Genomic DNA, 24,181 nt, shown 5'->3' on the forward strand with positions numbered 1-24,181 from the left:
TCTCACGATAGGCTTTGTTGTGTGGTTTCCAAATAACTCATTACTTGACAGTACTAAGATTACACACTGTCTGTACAGTATGCAGAAATGCAGATCAGCCTACAGTGTCAACAACAGAAGTTTAACTTTATAATTGCAGTATTTCTACATCTCAAGTATGCACACATACAGAACACAAACAACCCTAACCTTTTGGCTTGGCACGAAACAGGCAGCAGCTTATCCACAGTATTTACAGTGGTGGAAAAACTGTATTTACATATACATATCAATTATACTTTTTGTACAAATGGAAACTGTGGAAAACCATATTGGTGGCTGTACTGTATGTGTGGCACTCCTGTCACCACCAGTGCCCAGAGAGGGCCAACACTGAGAGAATTGTCATGAATGAATATTACTATAATTAGGAATGAGTTGGGAGTGCAGGACACACTATTGTTATCAGATTACAGTTTGGGTGGCACCAGGGGTGTTGCTGGTATGTCGACATACAGAGAACCCTAGAGGCCATTTAAGTCTGTTCTGTTATTGTGGCTGAGGGAGAAAAACAGCTCTGTCAGTCTGTCAATTTTCGTTAACTTGTAAACAATGACATCATCAGACAAACAACAAAATGAGAGACACAACGCTGAATTTAATTCAGCAATTTACTTCAGAATACTTAAGACATTGCTCGACAATTGTTGCGTGGACCATACGTTTGTTTGTTTCTATATCTAATTTGTGTCATACTGTTGGCGTGTGGTCTTTATAATACACGTCCCGTCACTAGAAGCAATGGAGATGAAGTTGTTCCTTGATTCTTCGGTTAAATTAATAGATTTATTTCAGCACGTGAAGCGAGATCCGTATTTCATGTCCTTTCATTATTTGCTTTTCTCTTCAAAATTCATGTTGTACAGTTCAGCAGAAATCACTCCAGGTGTCCAGCAAGTCCATCTGAGTCCCCCATGCAGAGCTCTTTTCTAGGCCCTCCTGTTTTTGATGTACACTAAATATCTTCGGCGAAAATAGCCGATCTACAAGGTCACACAACGCGTTGCAAGTTATCATTGGTTCTCAAAGTGGGGTCCGGAGACGCCATGGGGTCCTTGCGGGGGTACCAGGGTGTCCCCAGCAAAATGTGTTAATAAAGCCTCACAATCATTTTAACCCATTTTTCAATATTTCATAATTTGGCTATTTTAGAAAACTCTTGAAAATATCTTTCAAAACATTTTTTTAAAGACGAACATTTTTAACACAAATCATTGCTTCTGGGGGTCCCTGGCACAACATATTTTCAGGGGGGGGGGGGGTCCGCGACCACATACATATCAAATTGGGGGTCCTTGGCACGAAACAGTTTGAGAACGACTGATCCAGAGAACTGAAAACTCTCCAACTGAATAATGTATCATATTATTCATAAAGCAGGACCCTTACAATGGGAAAACAATTTTCTTCTAGGTCTATAGAATGATTTCTCGAACTCTGTCTGTGTTGGATCTGTCTCCAACCTCTTGCATCCCGTGATCAGCTATCCCGATTCAAAGGGGAAAGAAAATTAACACATACTGTTGAAATTCACATTGGCTTTGTTTATGGCAACGTGACATGTTGTGAGCTTGTAGACTATTTAGGCTATGTAGGCTATTTTCGCTAGAAGTTCAAGTGGTTAAACCAGGGGTCTTCAACAGGGGGTCTGTGACCCCTAGGGGGTCCTCAGAGTTACTACAGGGGGTCCGTCAAATCTTTGTGTGATAGGAACTTTAACCACTTGAACCCTAGCATTAGTTTGGCGTAGAGAGACGAAAGAGGTGCAAAGTGGTTAAATATCTGAAAATACACATGAAAATGAATCCAAAATACACTGATGATCGATCGTGCTGTCAAACAATTAAAACGAATTTATATGGAATCTGTGAAAAAGTTGTGGGGGTCCCTGCTTCATCTCTCTCTCAACTAAGGGGTCCTTGGCCCCTGGGTTAAACCATTGTATCCCCCAACTGGTAGTGATATGATGACACAGCCAATCCAATCCAATCCTGCCTTAGCCATGCGTCCACACATTGACTGAAACACCAGAGCTTTGCTGAGAGTCCAAAAGGTGAACAGGATTCACAGTCACTGTTCAGTTCTATGTTATTATGTGACAAACGGTGATGATGATGTTTCTTGGTCAGACATCACAACGTGCTCTCCTTTTTGATCAAGTCCAGTATCAACTGAATGGTCTTCTCATCTGTTAGGAGGACAGAACAGGAAATCACATACTGATGGTTAGGAGACAGACAGAAAATCACATACTGATGGTTAGGAGACAGACAGAAAATCACATACTGATGGCATACGTATCTAAAGCAAATCTTTAAAAAGGGAGTTCCCCCCCAAAATGCCTTTTTTTCTATCGTTTAGTCACCCCATGGAGACTTGAATTCATGGATATTTTTTTGTTTTTGTCACATTCCTAAGCCAATAATTTGATGACCGGCAGCACCAGTAGGAGACACAAAGAGTCTCCTTTGTATCTCCTACCGGAACCGCTGCCTACCGGTCCGCTGGTCATTAAATTATTGTCTTAGGAATGTGACAAAAACAAAAGCATATCCATGAATTCAAGTCTCCATGGGGTAACTAATCGATAGAAAAAATGATTTTTTTTGGGGTGAACTATCGCTTTAAGAACATATTTATCGTAAAGCATAATGTATGGGTCCCTCTCTCCAAGGGGCAAAGAAGAAGTTACATCATTTGATTTGGGGTAGCTAAGGAAAGGTAGCGTCCGTGCACTTTGTGTAAAGACTTGTGTTTACCTTCCAGTTGCATGTGGGGATTCTCAAGTTTCTTTTCCAGGAGTGCATCCATCAGCTTCCTCAGATGTTTAAAGATCACGCCGATCCTCACTGGAGCCTTTACAGAGTGAACAAACATGGAATTGTGGACAAAATCTCATCAAACGATAACAAAACATTCTAAGTCTTGGGTCTGAGAGTCTAAATCTCATCAAATGGTGGTTCCGTGGCTCAAATGCCAAATAAATAATGGGCCTTGATATGAAAAAGGTTGAAAACCACTGAATGAAATAATATTAACTAAAAGGTTGCCAGAGTAGCTTTTTGCACCAGAGTGAACCAGTCATGACACAGACCCCCCCTCGACCCCGTGACCCACTGACCTGGAAGTAGATCCATCCGTCCAGGGCGATGAGACGCTCTCGGTGGTGAACGTCGATCTCTCCTCCAAACAGCAGCATGGGGAAGGGTGATATCAGAGTAGTGTCTCGTAGGTAGATCTTACTGTACTTCACCTAAGAATAGACGATCAGCAGGAACACACAGGTGTGACACATCATAAGTAAGAGTGCAAAGACAACAACGTTGTGCCTCAGAGAAACCAGGATACTGTAGCTAGATATGTAAACATCAAACTAGCATCTGTCTACATTTGACAAGACAAAAACGTCTAGTCGCTATAACAGCGGTGAAATGTTTTAGCAACAAAGAGACTGGATACATCTATATAGAACAGAGGTTCCCAAACTTTTTTGGTGGTGACCCAAAAGAGAAATTTGATGTCTTCCAGGGACCCAAACTAGTGAAATTAGCCGACCTACAAGCTCACAACAAGCTTGTAGATCTGCTATTTTCACTATTTCTAAAGTTTTGGAATTTAGATTTTTTTATGAATAATTGTGAAAAGAAAATGAAAAAAGAAATTGAACATATTTTGAAATACTGTATATACATATTTTTAAAATAAGAAGCAAAAACAAAGGGATGTTTACTTGCGAGTCGCGACCCATAAAAATGGGTGTTTGGGAACACTGACATAGAAGATATCAAGTTGTGTTACTCTCCCATCACATACCTTCTCCTGGTAGAGCAGCCAGCCGTGTGTCTGTAGGTTGCGGTTGACGGAGGACGGGTGGACCTGGGCCTTGCCTTGGGGGGTCTCCACCGTGCAGGCCACCTTGTCCAGGACGTCCACGGAGGGGGTGCAGAGGACGCGGGCCACGCTGTCGTACAGCCCGGCCGTCAGCGCCGCGTTCAGCACGGGCATCTGCTCCTTCCGGAGCGCGCCCGTCTGAGGCTTGGAGCGAGAGGACCAGAAACCGGCCTGCTGCATCATCTTCATCAGCTCCTGTTTCACCTCCTGGTGGGGGGAAGGGGGCAATTCAAAGAGGGTTTTAGAATGGAGTAAGGTTTTCTTTAAACCATTAAGACCGGGAACGCATCTGTGTAATTCTAAGATTTCCGTGGCTATTCAAAAATAGCAGATATACAAGCTCATACCACAATTGTTTTGAATATATATTATTCTTAAAGCGAACATTTTTTCATTTCAAGGACCCCCAAAATGATATGTAGGCTATTTGGCTGCGGACCCCCATCTCAAAATATTTTGTTCCAGGGACCTTCAGAAGCAAACATTTGAGTTACAAATGTTCGCTTAAAAAAATATAATATATGTTCAAAGATTTGCACACATTTTTACGATTTTTGAATATCCCAAAGAGTATAAAATAATGGTTATAGCAAAAAATCCAAAATGACACAATATGCGTTTGCGGATTGAATGGGTTTAATGAGAAGAGAATGAGTTGTGTGTGTATATGTGTGTGTGTGTGTGTGTGTGTGTGTGTGTGTGTGTGTGTGTGTGTGTGTGTGTGTGTGTGTTCGATCTCTTTTACCTCGATGGTAATGAGAGCTGTGCGGTTCAGGAAGTGTTTTCTACAGTAGGCCATCTCTGTTCTGTATCCCTCGGTGCGTGAGTTCCTCCATCTGACACATGATAACACAACATAAAGCACTGATTACCAACCTCTTTTAATGTCAAGATCTATTTAATCAAAAGGAAATTCAAGACTGCTTGATTGAAGCAGTCACACTAGCTCTGGTCCATAACGTTAGAAGGAGTTCTCCTTAACGCTGTGGGACTTTCGAGCCTTTGCGCACGCACCACAAGCTGCGCAGCCTCTCGCCTGTAGTAAAAAATGAAAAATACACTTTCGCTACTCACCAAAACAAAGACGGTTTTATGGAGTTGAAAGCCTACTCTACTTAGTGGGAACACTCTGAGCCCCCCACCTCACGTCTAAAATACACTTTTTGGCCAGAAAGGAAAATATTTCACCGGAAGGAAAAATCTAGTCAATAGGAAAATTCCATTGACCAGAGTGGAGTAACCAAAACATTTTTTTTGTTGTTAAAAGTAAACATATCGTCAATTTTAGCTACAGCTCGATCGATTCAAAGAATTAGACGTATAATACGTACCCCATGTATGCATTGTATATAGTCAGGTGATCAGAGTTGGCCAATGCCAGGGCTGCTTTGGCCAGGTTGGCCTCCTCCTTCCTGTGCATCGGTGTGGAGAACGGAGACTTTTCAGTGATGGCCGCCGCAATGGTCGCCTGAAACGATCAACACATGGAACAGTTATTACTTATTATGCCTAGTTTATATTCATATTGTACAACAGTGCCGGACAGTTGTATGACTTAGTATAAATCAGGCTTGACACTACAGCCCGACTGATATGGGATTGGGTGATTTATTTGCCATTTTTTGACGACCTCGGGATCGGCGCTTATGCAGCCAAAGTGTGACGATTTTTTTTATCATTTTTTATATTTTTCTTGTCCTATAAATCTGTATTTTTAATTATCTATTTTTACAGACAGCAGCTGAAGTCCTTGCCATGTCTGTCTGTCTATCAGTCCCTCCTGGTACACACAACACCAGTGACCACTTTCTTAACACGCTGAGGAAGGCTTGAAGCCGAAAAGCTATTCATTAAAAAGTAGCCGAAGGTTTGTTTTTTTAACTGGCACTCTTTCTTGACTGAGGGGGCGAGATGGTCCGGATGAGGGGGCGTCACCCCATCACGCCCCTCCCCTCCCTGTGACGCCGGGCCTGGATCAGTGTGACGGTGGTGACACATACTATGGCATGTTTCTAATAATGTACTGTACTGGGGTCAGAGTGACAGTGCCGACACATGCTATGGCTTGATGTTTCTAATAATGCATTGTACTGGGATCGATCAGAGTGATCAGGTGGTGACACATACTATGGGGTCCAGGCAGCCCAGGATGGCTCCATAGATGAGCATCTTGCCGATCTTCACGTTGACGGGCAGGCTGGCCAGGTGGTGGCCCAGCGGGGTCAGGAGGTGGTTGTCAGGGTGACAGGCACCGATCCTCCGCAGCAGACTGACCGCGTTGCTGACGGACTGCGGCTGGGGCGGGTCCAGGGCACGACACAGGAAGTCCTCTGGGGAACCGTACTCACACTTCTACAAGAGGGAGCAGACGAGAGAAGAAACGTTATTTGTAAATTATGTTTATTTGTAATGGTAAGTGCATTTATCCAACACGCTTCAGCCTAGTTTTGAGCTGAGGGGAGCTTGTATATCTGCTATTTTTGAATAGCCAAAGAATAAAAGGTTAAAGTGGTTAAGATTATTGTGATGCCATATTAACACATTTTGCTGGGGACCCCACTTTGAGAACCAATGCCCTACAGTGCTCAGGTAAAAGTTTTTTTTTTAAATAATGTGAAATTATTTTATTTACCATTATATGAAGACAGAGTTCCTCCAGTGGGACTCTGAGTATTTCTGGGATGGAGTACTCCATGAAGGTCTGGAACCTGAGATCATACACATGGAGTATGATGAGCAAGAGAAAGTCACGTGACACCCACTGAAGCTAGCAGAAAAACCTTTCAATTAACGAAGGGAACTTCTAATCTGTAGGTGAAGGAACCTGCATGGCAGGATACGGCAGGATTACAACTTACCATTTCAGGTTAATGTTTTCTTTTATTGCTTTGAGATGCTGCCAAATGGGAAAGTGACTCTGCAGGCCACTTGTAGTAGAATCGGACATATAAATCAGTGGTTCTCAAACCTTTTCATGTCAAGGACCCCCAAATTGACACTTATTAGCCCAGGAACCCCCATAAGAGAATTTTTTTACGGCTCTAGCAGCGATTTTCAACCATTTTAATGTCAAGGACCCCCATTTAATGGCATTTCTCTCTCTGGGACCCCAATTTATTGTAAAATCAATGTTAATGTTACAGACCCACAAGTCAATTTGGTTCCTAACTATCCATCATTTAGCTGGGGACCCCCTGGAACTCCCTCAAGGACCCCTGGGGCCCCCCGGACCCCACCTTGAGAACCAATGATATAAATGATCTGGACAGAGAAAGGAAAAGTAGGCTTGTGAAACGCTAATAACCCCTAAGAACACCTTGAACACTTATTGGAAAACCAATAGGAGGAAGAAAAAAAAACAGTTTTATTTTTTTATGTTTGCAATATTGGTGCCGTGTAGATTTCAGGTCATTACGGGGCCAGGCTTCCAGCATGGACCCGTATTGTTATTCGCATTATTCCATTTCTTCTTCTTCTTCTTCTGCCGTTTTTGCCAGTTCTGGCTGAACCGTGCATACGCTTTTTATGAAACTCGGCCATATGATAGATGGTCATGAAAAACGATCAAAAAATAAATCTCACAATCTTTCGTCAAAAGGTGGCGCTATAGCACTCAGTTGAAAATGCCAACTTTGAACAGGTACAACTCATGCCCTGTTTTACCTACAGCCATAAAACTTCAATACACACATGCGTCTCCTCATGATGAACAACTTTCACACTCTGACTTTTGACCTCTGACCCTTAGATCTCCCACCATTTCGAATTATATGAAAAACAGTTAAAACCTATCTCCTCCTGGGATTTTTGAGTAATCTGCACGAAACTTTTTACACATGAACTTTGGACCTATACCAAAAAACGTTTGCAAAATATCTTCCATAAGTGAAAAAATGAAGCTTTAATGAGCCAATGAATATTGCAGTTTTATGACAATTATTCATCTGCCCCTAACACATACATGCAGACTTACCATTCTTTGAAACTTTGCAGAAATGTAAAGGGCCATTCCAAATATCACTGAAACCAATCTTACTCCAATTGGTCAAACGGGGGCGCTATAGCAATTTTTTGAAAATTGAAACTTTAAACAGGCAAAAGTCATGCCTCGTTTGGCCGACAGCCATTAGACCTGCTTACACATGTGCCTTGACTAATGAGGAACACATCTATCACGTTAACCAGTAAGCACCGCCCTTATATTGTCCGCAATCTTGAGCAGTTTGAAAAACACTTAAACCCAGGATTTTTCAGCTATTTGCGTGAAACTGTATCATCTGTGTGATCTCCTTTCACAGGTTCTGGTCTGTTGGTGGCTTCTCGCTTAAATGTGTGCCCCACAACCTGAAGGTCACCAGTTCAAGCCTCACTTGGTGCAGACTTCATCTAAGTTGCATTTCACACAACATGACTATCAATGAATACATCTGCAATTGTTAAAGATAACATGAAATACTTAATTGAGTGTTTTTTACATACTTCATTGTGAAAATAGCTGATCTACAATCTCACAACTTTTCAGATAGCAATGAGAGTATGTTTTTTCAATGTATAACATACTTCATTGTGAAAATAGCCGATGTACAATCTGACAACTTTTAATGGTTTGTGAGCTTGTAGATTGGCTACTTTCACTAGTTTTGGTTCTGAGGAGATGTACAATTTCTCCATTGGTAAATGGTTTGTGAACGAGTGATCTTTGTGTTAGTGAAACAGGGGCTTGGGTCATGACAGAAGGCAAGAGTTTGTGATCCTCAACAGACAATATCAGCCTAGACAAAGCTATAGCACTATAGGTAGTGTTGCAGCTACCTAAGAGTGCCTCACGATCGCAAGGTTTCCGGTTCAAGCCTCACTTGATGCAGACTCATTTAAGTTGAATTGCAAAAAACATGACTCAATCTATTCCGTTTCCCTCTCTCTCTCTCTCTCTCTCTCTCTCTCTCTCTCTCTCTCTCTCTCTCTCTCTCTCTCTCTCTCTCAGGGTCGGCCATAGCTGAGTGGTTAAGGAGCCAGAGGCTCTGGTTGACCCAGGTACGATTCCAGGTCAGCAAATGTGTCGACGAAATGAAATTTGTCCCTGAGCAAGACTCTTAACTCCTAATTGCTCACAGGCCCTCATTGGAAACAAGACCGCAAGGACTTTCATGAACTGACCTGTTAAAGGAATTATCATTTCTCTTTCTCTCTCCTGGCCCCGTATTATCGCTGCTTGCAGCTATATTTTCTCTTCTGTTCCTGAACACAGCAATGAATAAAGGAGCTCTTTTCCTACCTGTATTTGGGGTAGAGTCTGAAGCAGAAGCCGTTTTGGACGCGTCCCGCTCTCCCCTGTCTCTGGAAAGCACTGGCCTTAGAGACGAAGGTCTCCACCAGAGAACTCATCTGGCTGCTCTCATGGTATCTGAACAACAACAACAACAACAACAACAACGACTGAAGCTCAGTGTCTCTACAACTGATTCATGGATTGTTTTATGTTTTACTTCAACCTGCAATCTGTGGCTTTTGTAATGAATAAAATGTAATTTTGGTACTTGAATTTGTAATTCTGAGAATGTACAAAATGAACCAAATGTCTGATTGAAATGGAAGATTTGGAGGACCACCTCCCACAACTACAGATATACTTAAGCAATATTACACGAGAGGGTGTGCTTTACCGTCATTATTGGCACGCCAGTGATGCGGTCAGGAACGAGGCGAAGCCGAGTTCCGCCAGCATCACTGAAGTGCCAATAATGTAAGGTAAAGCACACCCTCGAGTGTAATATTGCGATTATACTATACAACAGTTACCAACAAAACACATCCAAATGTATTCATATTGTGGGGCAATTAATAATAAAAATGTTTCGCTATTGTCCGTTTCCCTGTAAAGAGAAGAGTTTTTGACTGAGAGACATTAAATAGTCCCTGTAGCAGTGCTTTGAGTTTGAGGCACCGTCTCATCAACACAGCTGAGCTATCAATGCTTGCGCAGTGGAATGAATTCCAGTAGGCTATATGCTCCGTCGTACGACCGTGTCACGCGGCCAAAATAACTGATCTACAAGCTGACAACGCGTCGCGATGGCGACGCGTTGTGAACTTGTAGATCGGCTATTTTGGCCGCGTGACACGGTCGTACGACGGAGCATATAGCCTACTGGACTGTTAACGAAATGGGAGTCATTTTACTTTACACAGGAGGATATTTATAACCTTCTAACCATTGATCAACCGTAAATCCACCAAATTAACAACATAGTCCATTTTGCATAGTTGTTTGTTCTCCGGTGGCGGCGGTGGGTCAGGCTACTGTCTGTTTGTTTTCCTACCGTGGGACAGAGTGACTTCACAGCACAGCTGTGCCATATAATGGTCTAATCAGGTGCGGACTGGACTGCACTGCGGAGTGATTTATTAATGTGATTAGGCCCGTGCTATGATGCTGGTTTGAAGCACGGCTAGAAAGCTATTTCAACCAATCAGATTGCTTGGTCGGAACTACCTGTTGTATAATAGTTTATATTGAATTAACATACTCTACCATACAGATTGGTTGAAATAATGTTTTGTTAATTAAGTCCTGGCTTGCAGCTTTGCCATGCCGTAGGTCCTAACGATATCGTAATGTATGTAATGTATGATAGGATATGTTTGTCTGTCGTTGTTCAAGATAACCTACTTGTTTTCCTTGGTCTTTCCAGTATCGATGACAAACACCACATCAGGGATCGTCACGCCCGTCTCAGCAATGTTGGTTGACAACACAATCTAAAAGAGAACAGTTTACTTGGTGGTGATGGTATTCTAAACACTTGCACTTTTTTAGGGAATATAATATTAGGATAATATTGATGGTTTGCAAGAAGACATACAGTATGCTCCATGTTAGCTAATGTATGTGGTCCACCTATTCTGTAGTATTACCTTCCTGACACCTGCAGGGGGCACTGTGAAGGCAGCAGCTTGGTCCTTAGACGAGAGAGTGGAGTGGAGAGCCACTATCCGGTATCTATGAAAGGAAGGGAATAAATCTGTGTTGAATGATTCACTTCAACTATACAGTAATTGTATGTATTATATTCTTAATGTTAAAGTTACAAGCCAAGAGAAAGACATGCTGGCTTCTATGGAACTCAAGTGACTGACTGACATGGCAACCTATAACTATAATGTTATATTTAGTGGTTGTATCTTGTTCCGTTGAAGGTCTCTTTTTGTTCCTTTCATTGCTAGACATCTGAGAAATGCATTATTATTATCAATCACCTGTCTTTCTCCTTGAACCTCTTGTCGGTGGACAGCAGGTCATAGAGCTGCTGGATGTGAGCCAGGCCCGGTAAGAACACCAGAACGGCACCGTTTGCCGAGGTGAACTGAGGAGCCTTGTCTGTCAGGAGAACACACAACAACAAGTTACAGTAGATGATCGTTCATATTTAAAGGGATAGTTCACCCAAAAAAAAAACTTATTTTCTATCAATTACACCCCCCATGAAGCATTGAATTCATGGAGATTTCTTTGTTTTTGTCGCATTCCTAAGGCAATAATTTGATGACCGGCGGAAAGATGCTGATGTCTCCTACCGGAGCCGCCGCTGGTCATCAAATTATTGGCTTAGGAATGCGACAAAAACAATATTTCTTTGTTTTTGTCGCATTCCTAAGCCAATAATTTGACGAATTCAAGGCTTCATGGGGTGTGTAATTGATAGAAAATTGCAATGGTTGTATTTGTTATTTAGATCATTGGTTCACAAAGTTTAACCACTTTAACCATTATTTCATACTTTGGCTATTCAAAAATAGCAGATCTACAAGCTCATAGTGTGGCACCGAGTATTTGCAATTTAAAGAAAATCCCTGCCACACATTATTTTTAAGATGGAAGTCTGCAGCCAACAAATACATATCATTTTGGGGGTCCTTGTCCTTGACATGAAAAAGTTTGAGAACCTCTGATTTAGATCCTGTGGTCGGGTAGGACACCTACTGGTTGACAAGTGGTATTGCATGAAACCCCAAAACGCAATATATATACACAGTACGTATACTCCAAAAACAGGCTTTCTGTAGCTCATAGTACCAATGACATTCTATCCAGACAGAGCTGTAATCTGACCGACTATGTGGACTGAATGTTGTGCGAGAAACAGATCCAGGTAAAAGCTGGTATATACCCAGGTAGTGGATGAGGTCCATCATCAGCTCCATGTTGATCTTGTTGGGGTTCATGTACTGCAGAACGTGAAGGGTTCTGCTGCTGAAGTGGTCCAAGTCTGGACCCAGGTCCCACCCGGCACCAGAGTCCTTCACTATCATCTCCTAGATTAGACCAAACACGCGCACGCGCACATTAACAAGCTGTTAATGTTACAGACAACAAAACAGTTTAAAATGAATCTGCACAGGAGGCACTGATTGAAACTCTTTCACTCCATTTCTCATTTGTAATGTTATATTCTTCAAGTGGGGTTATCATTCATTCTAACAAAAATTACCAGGATTACCTGGTACTGTCCGGTCTTGCCACCTTTCTGGGTCACCGTGATATTGACTTCCTCTTCCTCTTCCAGGATCTTCTGACTGTACTCAGAGTCCTTCTCCAGAACGTAGCCGGTCTGCTCCACGATGTCCTCCAGATGAAACACCTGTTGAGCAGAAACCCAAGCATCATGATCATGTACCTGAACACAGCCTGTCCTGTACACATTGTCCACTCAGCTGAGAAGAACCAGTGTTGATTTCGTCGACTAAAACTATGACGAAAAATGTCCGTCGACTACCTTTTTTCACTGACGAAAACTAACTAAAAACTAAGCTATGATGACTAAAACTTAGGGCGCGTGAGAAAATACAGCACTGAGCGCACTGGCCAATACAAACTAATAGGCGAGTGTGCTCCGGTGCGTAATTTCCGAACGCGCCCTAAGACTTGTCAAATATAGTGACAATTTCGTCAACAAATAAAAACTAGACTAAAATGTTTGGGAGGGACAAGTGGAGCAGAGATCCAGTAGAACTAAGACAAGTCATCATGGGTGCGCCCGCGTACCCGTGTCACAGACCGAAAATGGCTGATCTACAGTACAAGCTCACAACGTGTCGCAGCGCGACACGTTGTGAGCTTGTAGATCAGCTATTTTCGGCATGCAAATAAGTGAACATTTTGATGGCATCAAGGCCCGCCAAAAATACATTTTAGTCGAATAAATCAACTGTAGATTTGGTCGACTAAAACTAGACTAAAACTAAAACATTTCAGATGACTAAAATATGACTAAAACTAAACAGAATTTGCTGTCAAAATCAACACTACACAGTACCTCCACAGGAAACGTCCTGCCAGGGATGGTGACCACGGGACAGTGGTTGAAGTAGCTGGAGAACTTGTGACAGTCCACCGTGGCGCTCATGAGCACCAGACGCAGGTCGGCCCTCCTCATGACCACGTCCTTCAGGATGGTGAGCAGGAAGTCTGACTGGACGCTGCGTTCGTGGACCTGAGACCAGAGCATTTCAACGTAAGGGAAGATAAGTACTCTGTCATGTCTTTTAATCCATTAAGACTGGGAACGCAACCATGTCATTTTAGATAGCAAAAATAGCAGATCTACAAGCTCAGTGCCACGCTATGAGCTTGTATATCTGCTATTTCATAATAGCCCAAAGATATCTAAAATGACACAAGATGCGTTCCCAGATTGAATGGGTAAAAATATGAATAATGCAGACATAAGTTATACAGTACCTCTAAAATACAAACATCTTAAAATGTAGATAATCTCTGTAAAGTACCTCGTCCACGAAGATGTGCGTCAGGCTGCTGAGATGTTTGTCCTGTTGGAGCTTCCTGATCAGAACGCCGGTGGTGCAGTACAGCAGACGGGTCGAGTCTCCTGAACATTTCTCCATCCGAATCTGGTATCCACACAGCGAATTCTGGAAGATACGTTACAAGACCCAGTTAATTAATAATAATAATGAATTTTATAGCGCTTTTCTAAGTACTCACTTACTCAAAGCGCTTTACAATGAATGGTTCATTCATTCATACATCATTCACACACACATTCACACACCGTTGGCGGAGGAAACCATGCAAGGCACCAACGTGCTCATCGGGAGCAATTTGGGGTTCAGTGTCTTGCTCAAGGACACTTCAACCCTAATGGTGCGTTCACACGGGCAGATGAAAAGATACATGCTACCATTCATTTTCAATGGAAACCAGCGACATGAAGATACAAAGATACATCCTACGTTTGTAGCCGTAGCTAGTAGCGACAAAGATGCAAAGCTACAAATTCAAGTTGAGCAGGGTTCAACTTCCAGATACAAAGATACAAAGCTACAACTGTAGCTCCGATGTCCGCACGTTTGATGACGTCAACGACCGCGTTGAACAACCCAGATACGAAGCAACACAGCGACAAAGATGCAGTTTATTTTTGAATCTTTGTATATTTTAATCTGCCCGTGTGAACGCACCATAACTCTGGGGGAGCCCGGGATTGAACTGGGAACCTCACGGTTCCCATCCGGCTGCTCTACCGGCCACTCTACCCCTGAGCCACTGCCGTCCAACAATAGGCATGTAACAATTCACTCAACTCACGATATGATTCGAATCACGAATGTATTTTCAGACAAAATGCAACAATGTTAACTTGCTGCTCTCAGGGCACTTTCTCAATGCTGGTCTCAGGGCAGCTTAAATGTTATACATACAACAACTTTAATTTGCTGCTCTGAGGGCAGTTTATCAATGCTGGTCTCAGGGCAGCTTATAGCCTTCTACAGGTATAATGTCGAAAAATATTTTTCAAATTTTTCACAGATTTTGCTGCTTTTTTATAGGGTTCCCCCATGATATATTTTTTTTGTTTTTTTGTGAAATTTCATGTTGAAATATCAAAGAGGAGTACCTCAATTTGCCATGTATTGTTGTACTTTAATATATTTTGATGGGAAATTGTTTTTGTGGAATTTATTATATCGGGTAAAATATACCCACGGTTAGTGTCAGTGAGACTATTATGGACATTTCCACACACCTTGGAGCCGGGGGCGTCCTCACAGCCCAGCTCCTGGTTGACTCTGGTGGCCAGACTCATGGCGGAGATCCGGCGGGGTTGCGTCACCACGATGTTGCACGGCTGTGCCGCGCCGCTCCCCGTCAGCAGCTGGTCCAACATGAACTGTGGGATCTGCGTGCTCTTGCCGCTGCCCGTCTCGCCGGCTATCACCACCACACGGTGGCGCTGCAGAGCCTCCAGGACACGCTGCCGGTGCTGGAAGACTGGGAGCTGCTCTCGATCCAGCTGGAGGGGTACATGGGACACGTTCTGAATATTGACTTGGGTTCAACGTATGAAAAGAGTGAAACATGAATATGTCTACATCAGTGGTTCTCAAACTTTTTCATGCCAAGGACCCCCAAAATGTATTTCGCCGCGGACCCCCATCTCAATATTTTGTTACAGGGATCCCCAAAAGCAAAGCTTTCAGTTAGAAATGTTCGCTTAAAAAATATATATATTCAAAGGTTTGCACAAATGTTCAAGATTTTTCAAAAATAGCACAGCACTCGGTGCCGTGCTATGAGCTTGTAGATCTGCTATTTTTGAATAGCCAAAGTTAAAAGGTTAAAATTTCATTAAATTATTGTGACGCTATACTAACATATTTTGCTGGGGACCCCCTGGAACCCCCCCAAGGAACTTTGAGAACCAATGGTCTACATTATGGTGAAACATGAACTGAAAGTGTATTTAATAGAGTCAGACCCATATCGGACATATGGGATATCGGCCTGGCTGATATATCATTATTTTACTTTTTGATTACATTGATTTTCTTTTCACATATTAAAATAAGTTGAACATAATATATACTTAATTTAACTTTTCTACCAATCACATGTTTTAGTTTATTTTAATGTTCTCAAATAGAAACTATAATCAAATCAAAGTTTTCTCGAGTGGATTGATTTTGCGCTCTCTTTTCTTAAAACAAAAACTCCCAAATCTGGCATTGTTCAGTCTCTAGTATTTACCAGCAGCTTGTGGGCCAGTGAGGAGCTCCTCAGCTTCAACAGGAGCGTCCTCGCCGCTTCATCTGCTCCTGCCCCTTCTCGCCTCTCTCCTGCCTCCTTCCTTGGGCTCTTATCGTCTCCTCCTCCGTCTCCTCCTCCTTCTTCTTCCATGTCCAGACCGGCCAGGCTCTCCCAGGACTCCTCAGGCTCTTCATCGTCACCACCAGCGTTGTTCTGAAGGGTTCCGGGGTGAGTCGTCTGGGTCTGGGACCTGGCCTTCTCCTCCTCCTCCTCCTCCTCCAGGTTCTGGTTGTAGTTCTGGTTCTTCTGCTGTTTGAGGCGCGTCAGTAGGCGGGAGATGAACTGATCTCTGGGTTTGTTGGCGGCGGTGCGGTTCTCCTCCTGTCGCTGCTGCTCGTTGTCTCGCCACTCTAAGAACACGTCTCTGTAGGTAGAAGGCAGGAGCTGGTGCACCGACTGTGCGAGCGACAAGAGACACAGAGGGATTTAAGAAAAGATATGGTTATTGGACATAGGAAAAATGTAGCTCTGGCCCATAGCGTTAGAAGGAGTTCTCCTTCACGCTATGGGACTTTCGAGCCTTTGCGCACGCACCACAGGCTGCACAGCCTCTCGTCTGTAGTAAAAATGAAAAATACTCTTTTGCTTCTCACCAAAACAAAGACGGTTTTATGGAGTTGAAAGCCTACTCTACTTGCTGGGAAGTTGGGAACACTCTGAGCGCCCCACTTCACGTCTAAAATACACTTTTTGTCCAGGAAAGAAAATATTTCACCGGGAGGAAAAATCCAGTCAATAGAAAAATTCCATTGATCTGTAGGGGGCGCAGTGAAGTAACCAAATCTGTTTTTTCCCTTCCGGTGAAATATTTTCTTTTCTGGCCAAAAAGTGGATTTTAGACGTGAGGTGGGGGGCTCAGAGTGTTCCCACTAAGTACAAGTAGAGTAGGCTTTCAACAACATAAAACCGTCTTTGTTCCGGTGAGTAGCAAAAGTGTATTTTTTATTTTTACTACAGACTAGAGGCTGCGCAGCCTGCGCTACCACGGGTGTGAAGGGAAAGGGAAAGTACCATAGCGCTAAGGAGAACTCCTTCTAACACTATGGACCAGAGCTAGGAAAAATGCATAATTATAAGCTAAGCAGGCCAATTTGCAGCATATACTGTGACTAGGAAGTGAGGGATAGCGTACCTGTCCTTTGCACAGGCTGTAGATTGCCAGCGTGGCTCCGAGGTGTTGAGCCTGCATACTGTCCTCAGTCACAATGGTGGGACACACCTCCAAGATGTCATCTGTTCTCTGAACACGCACCCTAAAAAAAGGTGCAAAGATTCATCAGTACACCAACATAAAGTTATAACTCATCAATAACACACTTATTATGGAACATTTAATTTAATGTATTTTATTTAATTTCTTTATTATAGTGCTAAATCATAACAAGTTGTCCCAAGACACTCACTAAGGCGAGGTGTGACTGCTTAAATCAGTCATCAACCACCACACAAACACTTTTACTAACAAGAACACATGTAGATTTCTGCAAGGCATTGATATTAAAACATTCCGCAAGCTCACCTATGTTTTTTTTACTGTGTATTGTACACACACACACACACACACACACACACACACACACACACACACACACACACACACACACACACACACACACACACACACACACACACACACACACACACACACACACACACACACACTTACTTGCATCTCCAGTATCTTCCAGCTGCGACCTTGTGAAAGGACGGCGGGGGGCTCTTGGGCAGGTTCTTACGCACCCAGTCTATGAGAAACTGTTTGGGCGACTTTCCCGTCCAGCTGCGAGCCGTGTAGTCAAAATTCCTAACGTCCTTTGGTTCATTCTTTTTCACCACTGAAAAGAAACATACCGGTATATTAAAAGGAACTGTCGGTAACAATCAGGGGTCATCACCATGCTGGCTTGTGGTGGACATTTTAGTCCACCACATAAAGAGACTATAGCCTTAAAGGACCTTTACAGGTCTGTAACTCTGAGAGTGTACACTTTCAGAGTTATAAGGGTCCTTGAAAATAATAAAAAGTTAGAGAACCACTGTACTAGTGGACTCATTATGTGCCATAGTGTCATAGCAAATCAGTGTCATGTCATACATATTATGAAGAAACCCTGGAGACTGACATTGAGTAATTGGTTCTTATGATCAAAATAAGAACATTATAATGTTATGTAAAAAACAAAACATCTACAATTTGACAAGGACAGGTCTTGCCACCGACACATGACCCCTGGTAACAATGTGTGTTCTGGAGGGAAGGGGGTATGGGATTATTGAAAAACAAAACATCTTCTAGTAGCAAGGCAGAAAAAGCTATATTCTGTATTGCTTTACTTCCATTCCCTACATGAAAATGTTGTGTTATTGACGCAAAAGCTATGCTTATTCTAATCCCATTTCTATCCTAATTCCTTGCCTTGTACTGATTGACTGACCTTGATGCTCCTTTTTCTATGTCACATCTTCTGTGACACAGTGGACATTTAAAAAGGCATTTGACAAAGTCAGACGAGTCGTACCTTTTTCCGGGGGAGGGGGTTTTGCGGCCTGTTCAAACAGACTGAAGTTGAGCTCCTCTTTCTCCTCGGTGACAGGAAGTGCCTTGTTTTCCTTTGGAGGAGCGTCCACTACCTTCAGAGCTGGGTTGAACATGGGGTGAGACTCCAGAGGCTTCATCTCTACAAAATAGACAAGTCGAATAGTCAGGTCATTTGCTGAGTCTAATGGAATAAGAGAGCAAAAATAATACGGATCTAATACACAGTATGTCATCCAGTGTTGATTTTGACAGCAAATTTGGATTTAGTTTTAGTCATAGTCTTTTGAATAACATTTAATTTAGTTGTATACATATTTTAGTCATCTGAAATGTTTTAGTTTTAGTCTAGCTTTAGTGGACTAAATATCCTAAGATTTTAGTCGACTAAATCTACAGTTGATTTAGTCGACTAAAATGTATTTTGGCGGTGCCTTGATGGCGTCGTAATGGCTGATTTTACACTTGGTTGCGTGCTGAAAATAGCCGATCTCTAAGCTCACATCGGCTATTTTCAGAGCAACACCCAAGCGCAACCAAGCATAAAATGACTTGTCTTTATACTGGATCTCATTTCCACTAGTCCCTCACTAACATTTTACTCTAGTTTTTATTTGTTGAAGAAATTGTCAATATATTAAGTCATAGTCTTAGTCATCATAGCTTAGTTTTTTATTTAGTTTTCGTCAGTGAAGAAAGGTGGTCGACTAACATTTTTCATCATAGCTTTAGTCGATGAAATCAACACTGTATGTCATCGCTGTCGGGCATAAATCCGTTTATGCGTTTAACACCTTGCTGTATGATGCGTATCCTGTCCTGGGCCATCCTCTGGCTCGCCTTGTCTCGTTTGCTCTTAGCAGCAGCTGCCATCTCCTTTGCATCATACAGCTTAGCCGTCAGTGCCAGGTAGCTGTCATTCTACACAAAACATAACAGAATATAATGTAGGACATACTGTTTCATGACTGCAATACCCCACAATATCATGGTGAAACATAAGTTATAACAATAACTGTAATAATGCATCTCATTAACTACGTTTACCCTGGCATTCCTATTTCGGGGCATGTCATCATAGGCAAACACATTCAAAACATTTCACACACACAAAAAAGCAGATCTACAATTTGATGTGCTGTGGGCTATCTTTGCAGTTCATCATACGGCAAAGTATATAGGGCTTTAAGTGGTTAAAACTGTTGATAGAATCTGTGTATTAAATCTCCTTTACGTATATTATGAAATACATGTATGTCAGGATTATAAATCAAAAGTCTTCATACTGGATCAAACTTCTCGTCCAGTTCTGGGTTGTATGATGGAGCCTTGGTCCCGGCATTCTCCTCCAGGTCATTGTCCTCCTCGTCACTGGACTGTTCTGCATACCTCAGGATCCAGTCCTTCATGGTGGCAGCCTCGTCCTTCACAGGGACCTGAAGAACAGCAATACCTGGAATTAACTGCTTTGTCCCAATGGCTATGGTTAAATTTGTATTTAGATAGAGCCACGCCTTATTAAATGTCATGTTGAGTGTATACTTAACTTCTTTGACTTGCTTTACATTTTCTTTCAACTTTCATTGCAAAGGTGTCTTATTTGTTTGTGTGTGTGTGTGTGTGTGTGTGTGTGTGTGTGTTTTTTTTTGTTAATGGTACAACAAGATACCAGGGTTGTGGCTCTTTCGGAGCGGGAACTTTGGGTTTTTGTATGCTTTTGTCTTATTGACCTGTATGTGAATTGGAAAATACCAATAAAGAAAAAAAGAAAGTCATATTGTTGAGAGTGTTGATTGGCCAAACTTATACAAACCTTGGCCGTCTCATTGGGGGGTTTGTGGACGGGTTTGGGGCTGGGTGGGGCTGGCTGTTGTTGGGGAGGGGGCTGGAACCTTGGCCTGTTGCAACCTTGGCTCTCCTCTTGCATCTTCTGGCTGAAACCTTCCGGAAGCTCGTCTGTTGTGGACAAGTTCAAGTAATGTTCATGTTAGTATACAGTGTTAATTTTGACAGTCTTTGTCTTTTGAATAACACACCATTTAGTTTTAGTCCTATTTCAGTCATCAGAAATTGTTTAGTCTTAGTCTAGTCGACTAAATATCAAAATATTATTCTTTTAGTCTTAGCCAACAAACCTAACACTGGTAGTTACAGTAGTATAGTACCGTTACAATAGAATAGTGCAGTTACTGTGCAGAGGGATAAGAACTGAAACTGAATTCACTTTGGTGAATGTAGACACATCAAATAGCACCAGTGATTCTTAAGATGGGGTTCCGGGCACCCAGCTAAAAGTTAGGAACCACTTGGACCCTTACGGGTCTGTAACTCTGAGCGTTCACAAATGGAACTAAATACACCCAGGTTTTTACACTGTAGGTTGCGGTCCCAGACATCCCAGAGAAAACAATTCTCATCAAATGGGGGGTCTAATGCATATCATAGGGCAGTGGTTCTCAAACTTTTTCATGTGAAGGACCCCCAAAATGATACATATTTGGCTGCAGAACCCCATCTCATATTTTGTGACAGTGAAGTCCAGAAGCAAAGATTTGTTCGCTTTAAAAAAAAAATGTATATATATATTCAAAAATTTGCAAAAATGTTCACGATTTTTCAAAAATAGCAGATCCACAAGCTCATAGCGAGGCACTCTGTGCCGTGCTATGAGCTTGTATATCTGCTAGTTTTGATTCACAAGCTCATAGCGAGGCACTCTGTGCCGTGCTATGAGCTTGTATATCTGCTAGTTTTGATCCACAAGCTCATAGTGAGGCACTCTGTGCCGCGCTATGAGCTTGTAGATCTGCTATTTTTGAATAGCCAAAGTATAACATATGGTTAAAGTGGTTAAAATGATTGTGACGCTATTTTAGTAACCAATTGTAACTAATTTAACTGGGGACCCCCTGGTACCCCCCCAGGGGGGGGACCAATGGGGGAACCAATGCCAATGCCATAGGGGTCCTTGAACTTAAGTTTGAGAATCAGCAAAATAGCACCAGTGGCTCTACGTATCCTGAGAGGTACTGTATGGGTACCGTCTTTGAGGTTGAGACACAGCCAGTCGAGGGCAGAGACGAGGTCCCCTCCATAGAGGATGCTGCTCTTCATCGCCTCCTCGATGTGTTCCGTCTTGAACTTGAACTTCTCCAGATTTGTGTAAAGCTCCTGTGTGTGGTCACAAGAAAGCTTTACCGTCAATACGAGAATGAATCACAACAAAAAGACACGTTTGTTTGTTTGTGTTTTTCTGGTCCTTACCACCAGCTTCCTGCTAGTGAGCCTGCCAGAGATGGGTAACTTTTCACCGTTCTCCTGTCTGAAGTCATTTATGAGCTTGATGATCTTCTTCTCCAAGTCACTTTGAATGATGACCTGTGTGTTAAAACGAGAGAGATTGTCAAAAGTTCACTATAAAGCAACGTTATTCCTAAAGGGAGTACACTGTACCAAACACAAACTGGACAGAGAAAGATTCACTGGAGCAAATGAACGGTTAAAGCTACAATCCATAAGTTTTATGTCCTTTTCCCGCTGGAGAGAGTTAACTGCAAGTGGAGCAAGTGGAGCCTGCAGTAGCACGACGGTCTGGTGCAGCGCTCAGGTCCTGGACCTGGTGAGACGAAGGAGGAGCCCGGCCAAGAGGCCATCCACAGAGCCTAGTCCCTCCACTTGCCAGAGCCTCTCCTCTCCCCCAGCCCCGGCAGGAGTAGTTCCGGAGAAGCGGATTGAGTGGCCCTGTCTTGCCCTAAGAGGACTGACCGTGGGTAGCTACTGGGACGTAAGTCGGGGGCTTGATCAACCCCGGCTGGGTCGCCCCCTGGCCGAGGGTGTATGTTGCGAGACCCGAAACACCCGTCGACCCCAGGCTACACCACTGATGATACGTCCCAGGTGCATCCATGTGATGTCTTTCTTTATAACTGCAACTGTAACATCTGGGATTCGAACCGCGTGGCAGATCCAAAACATGTATCACTCAGACACAAGTGAATCTGCCCCATTGGCTAGGGGAGATATTGGCTTATGGGCTTCAGGCAGGGCTACTTGTCAACCAGTAGGTGTCCTACCAAACACCTGGGTCTGAATGTCTCAATAGAAGATTAGGGAGACCGCCTCCAACCAGTGCAGATGTGCTAGACATATTGTATTGAACCCTAGCATGATAGCATCCATATATTTATATTTACGTGAGCAATTTGTTAACGTACTTTAAGAATGGATTTGTCGGGCGTTCCACCGATGTCAACGTGGGCCGTGTTGTTGAGACTGTAGGTCTTTGGACCTGAGAGGAAGACCAGAGAGACATGACATTATTACACATTCATCCTTTTGTAAGACCACCTCCAACCACTGTAGACACACTATTTATAAATATTGTATTAACATACTTTACCAAACAGATCGATTAAAATAACGTTTTATTCAATAAAATAAGAATAGAGAATAGAGGTGGGCAACCATATCTTTTTGATCTACTAGTAGAACAGATTGGACCTCTTGTAGATCAAGTGACAATTTGGAAAACCCAGACAAAGCCATGCATTCATGTCCTTGAGAACATTTTTCTCTGCAGATAGTCAGACAATATAGTTAACATTCAATTGCTGACTTATGTTTGGATTACTCTGATTATGAGCATGATAAAGGCTTAATAGTCACTCTCGTATTGGCTGGGGGAATGGTACAGTAGATATCTCTACAGTAGATCACACCATGCCCACAAAGGTTTTCTACGCCTGGTGTAGGTGACAGATGACAGTGAAGTGACAATTTAAGGACTTTCAATACCTTTTTAATACCTCAATTCTCAAATAACATAAGAGAGAGGCGAAACAAATAACCAACCTACAAGCTCACAACGCCTCGCAAGCTTGTAGCTCTGCTATTTTCACAATATTTATCTGTGGAACTGAGTCAAACAAAATGTAATACCTGCTACAATTCCAAGTGCTTGTCAGGGTGGGGGGTCCCAAGTTCAAATATGATTATTATGAGTGCTCCCTAGATAAAATATGATTATTTTGGGGGGTCCCCAGTTTAAAAAATATGATACATTTGGGGGGGCCCTGAAAAGGTAGAGAACCACTGTAGACAAGCTATGCAACAGGAGGAGATCATGCAGTCATAATAACATCATGGAACCAAAAGAAGCAGCACTATGATTCTGAGACCTTTAGATGCTTTGGAAGGTTTCTTCTCTCCCACCACGCCGGGGGTCCCTGCTGCTGCTGCTGATGATGCCGGGGGTCCAGGGGGTCCGGGGGGGACCACCACCACAGGACCAGCGTTCTTCTTCTTCTTTCCCATGATGAGGATGAAGAGACACTTATACCGTAATGTGTGAGACTATAACATCAATCACCCTGCCGATCACTGTCTGACATGAACCTGATACAATGTAGCGAATGACACGCGTGGATGTATGTGTGCACTAGTCTGGGTATAAACACACTGTCTACACACTGGCTACACATACAGCTACACACAGGTACACACACAGCTGAGGAAGAATTTTGGACACTGCGGCTGCCGTAGCGGAAGAGAGTATGGCAGTGTTGCCATGTTTGCTTATTACAAGCGACTTTTGGCTTGTTTTTCTAATC

The 24,181-nt window shown here is 42.8% G+C and overlaps 1 protein-coding gene across 1 annotated transcript; it reads right to left on the bottom strand.

Moving 5' to 3' along the window:
• Nucleotides 1-322: 322 nt before the first annotated feature.
• Nucleotides 323-24,060, bottom strand: dhx29 (DEAH (Asp-Glu-Ala-His) box polypeptide 29). Its single transcript, XM_084046245.1, has 28 exons — nt 23,750-24,060; nt 22,787-22,860; nt 21,837-21,950; nt 21,614-21,743; nt 20,386-20,528; nt 19,859-20,008; nt 19,367-19,493; nt 18,556-18,714; nt 17,703-17,871; nt 17,169-17,289; nt 15,977-16,432; nt 14,976-15,242; nt 13,717-13,860; nt 13,245-13,421; nt 12,429-12,569; nt 12,099-12,243; nt 11,188-11,308; nt 10,846-10,930; nt 10,601-10,689; nt 9,206-9,334; nt 6,563-6,638; nt 6,058-6,282; nt 5,262-5,398; nt 4,676-4,766; nt 3,853-4,137; nt 3,161-3,292; nt 2,799-2,895; nt 323-2,227 (listed from the first exon to the last, which is right to left on the bottom strand). The coding sequence occupies exons 1-28, from the start codon at nt 23,883-23,885 to the stop codon at nt 2,172-2,174; spliced, it is 4,176 nt and encodes a 1,391-aa protein (XP_083902371.1). The 5' UTR covers nt 23,886-24,060; the 3' UTR covers nt 323-2,171.
• Between the last annotated feature and the right edge of the window lie 121 nt (nt 24,061-24,181).

This window comes from Gymnoscopelus microlampas, assembly GCF_963454915.1.
Source record: "Gymnoscopelus microlampas genome assembly, chromosome: 21".
Lineage (NCBI taxonomy): Eukaryota > Metazoa > Chordata > Actinopteri > Myctophiformes > Myctophidae > Gymnoscopelus > Gymnoscopelus microlampas.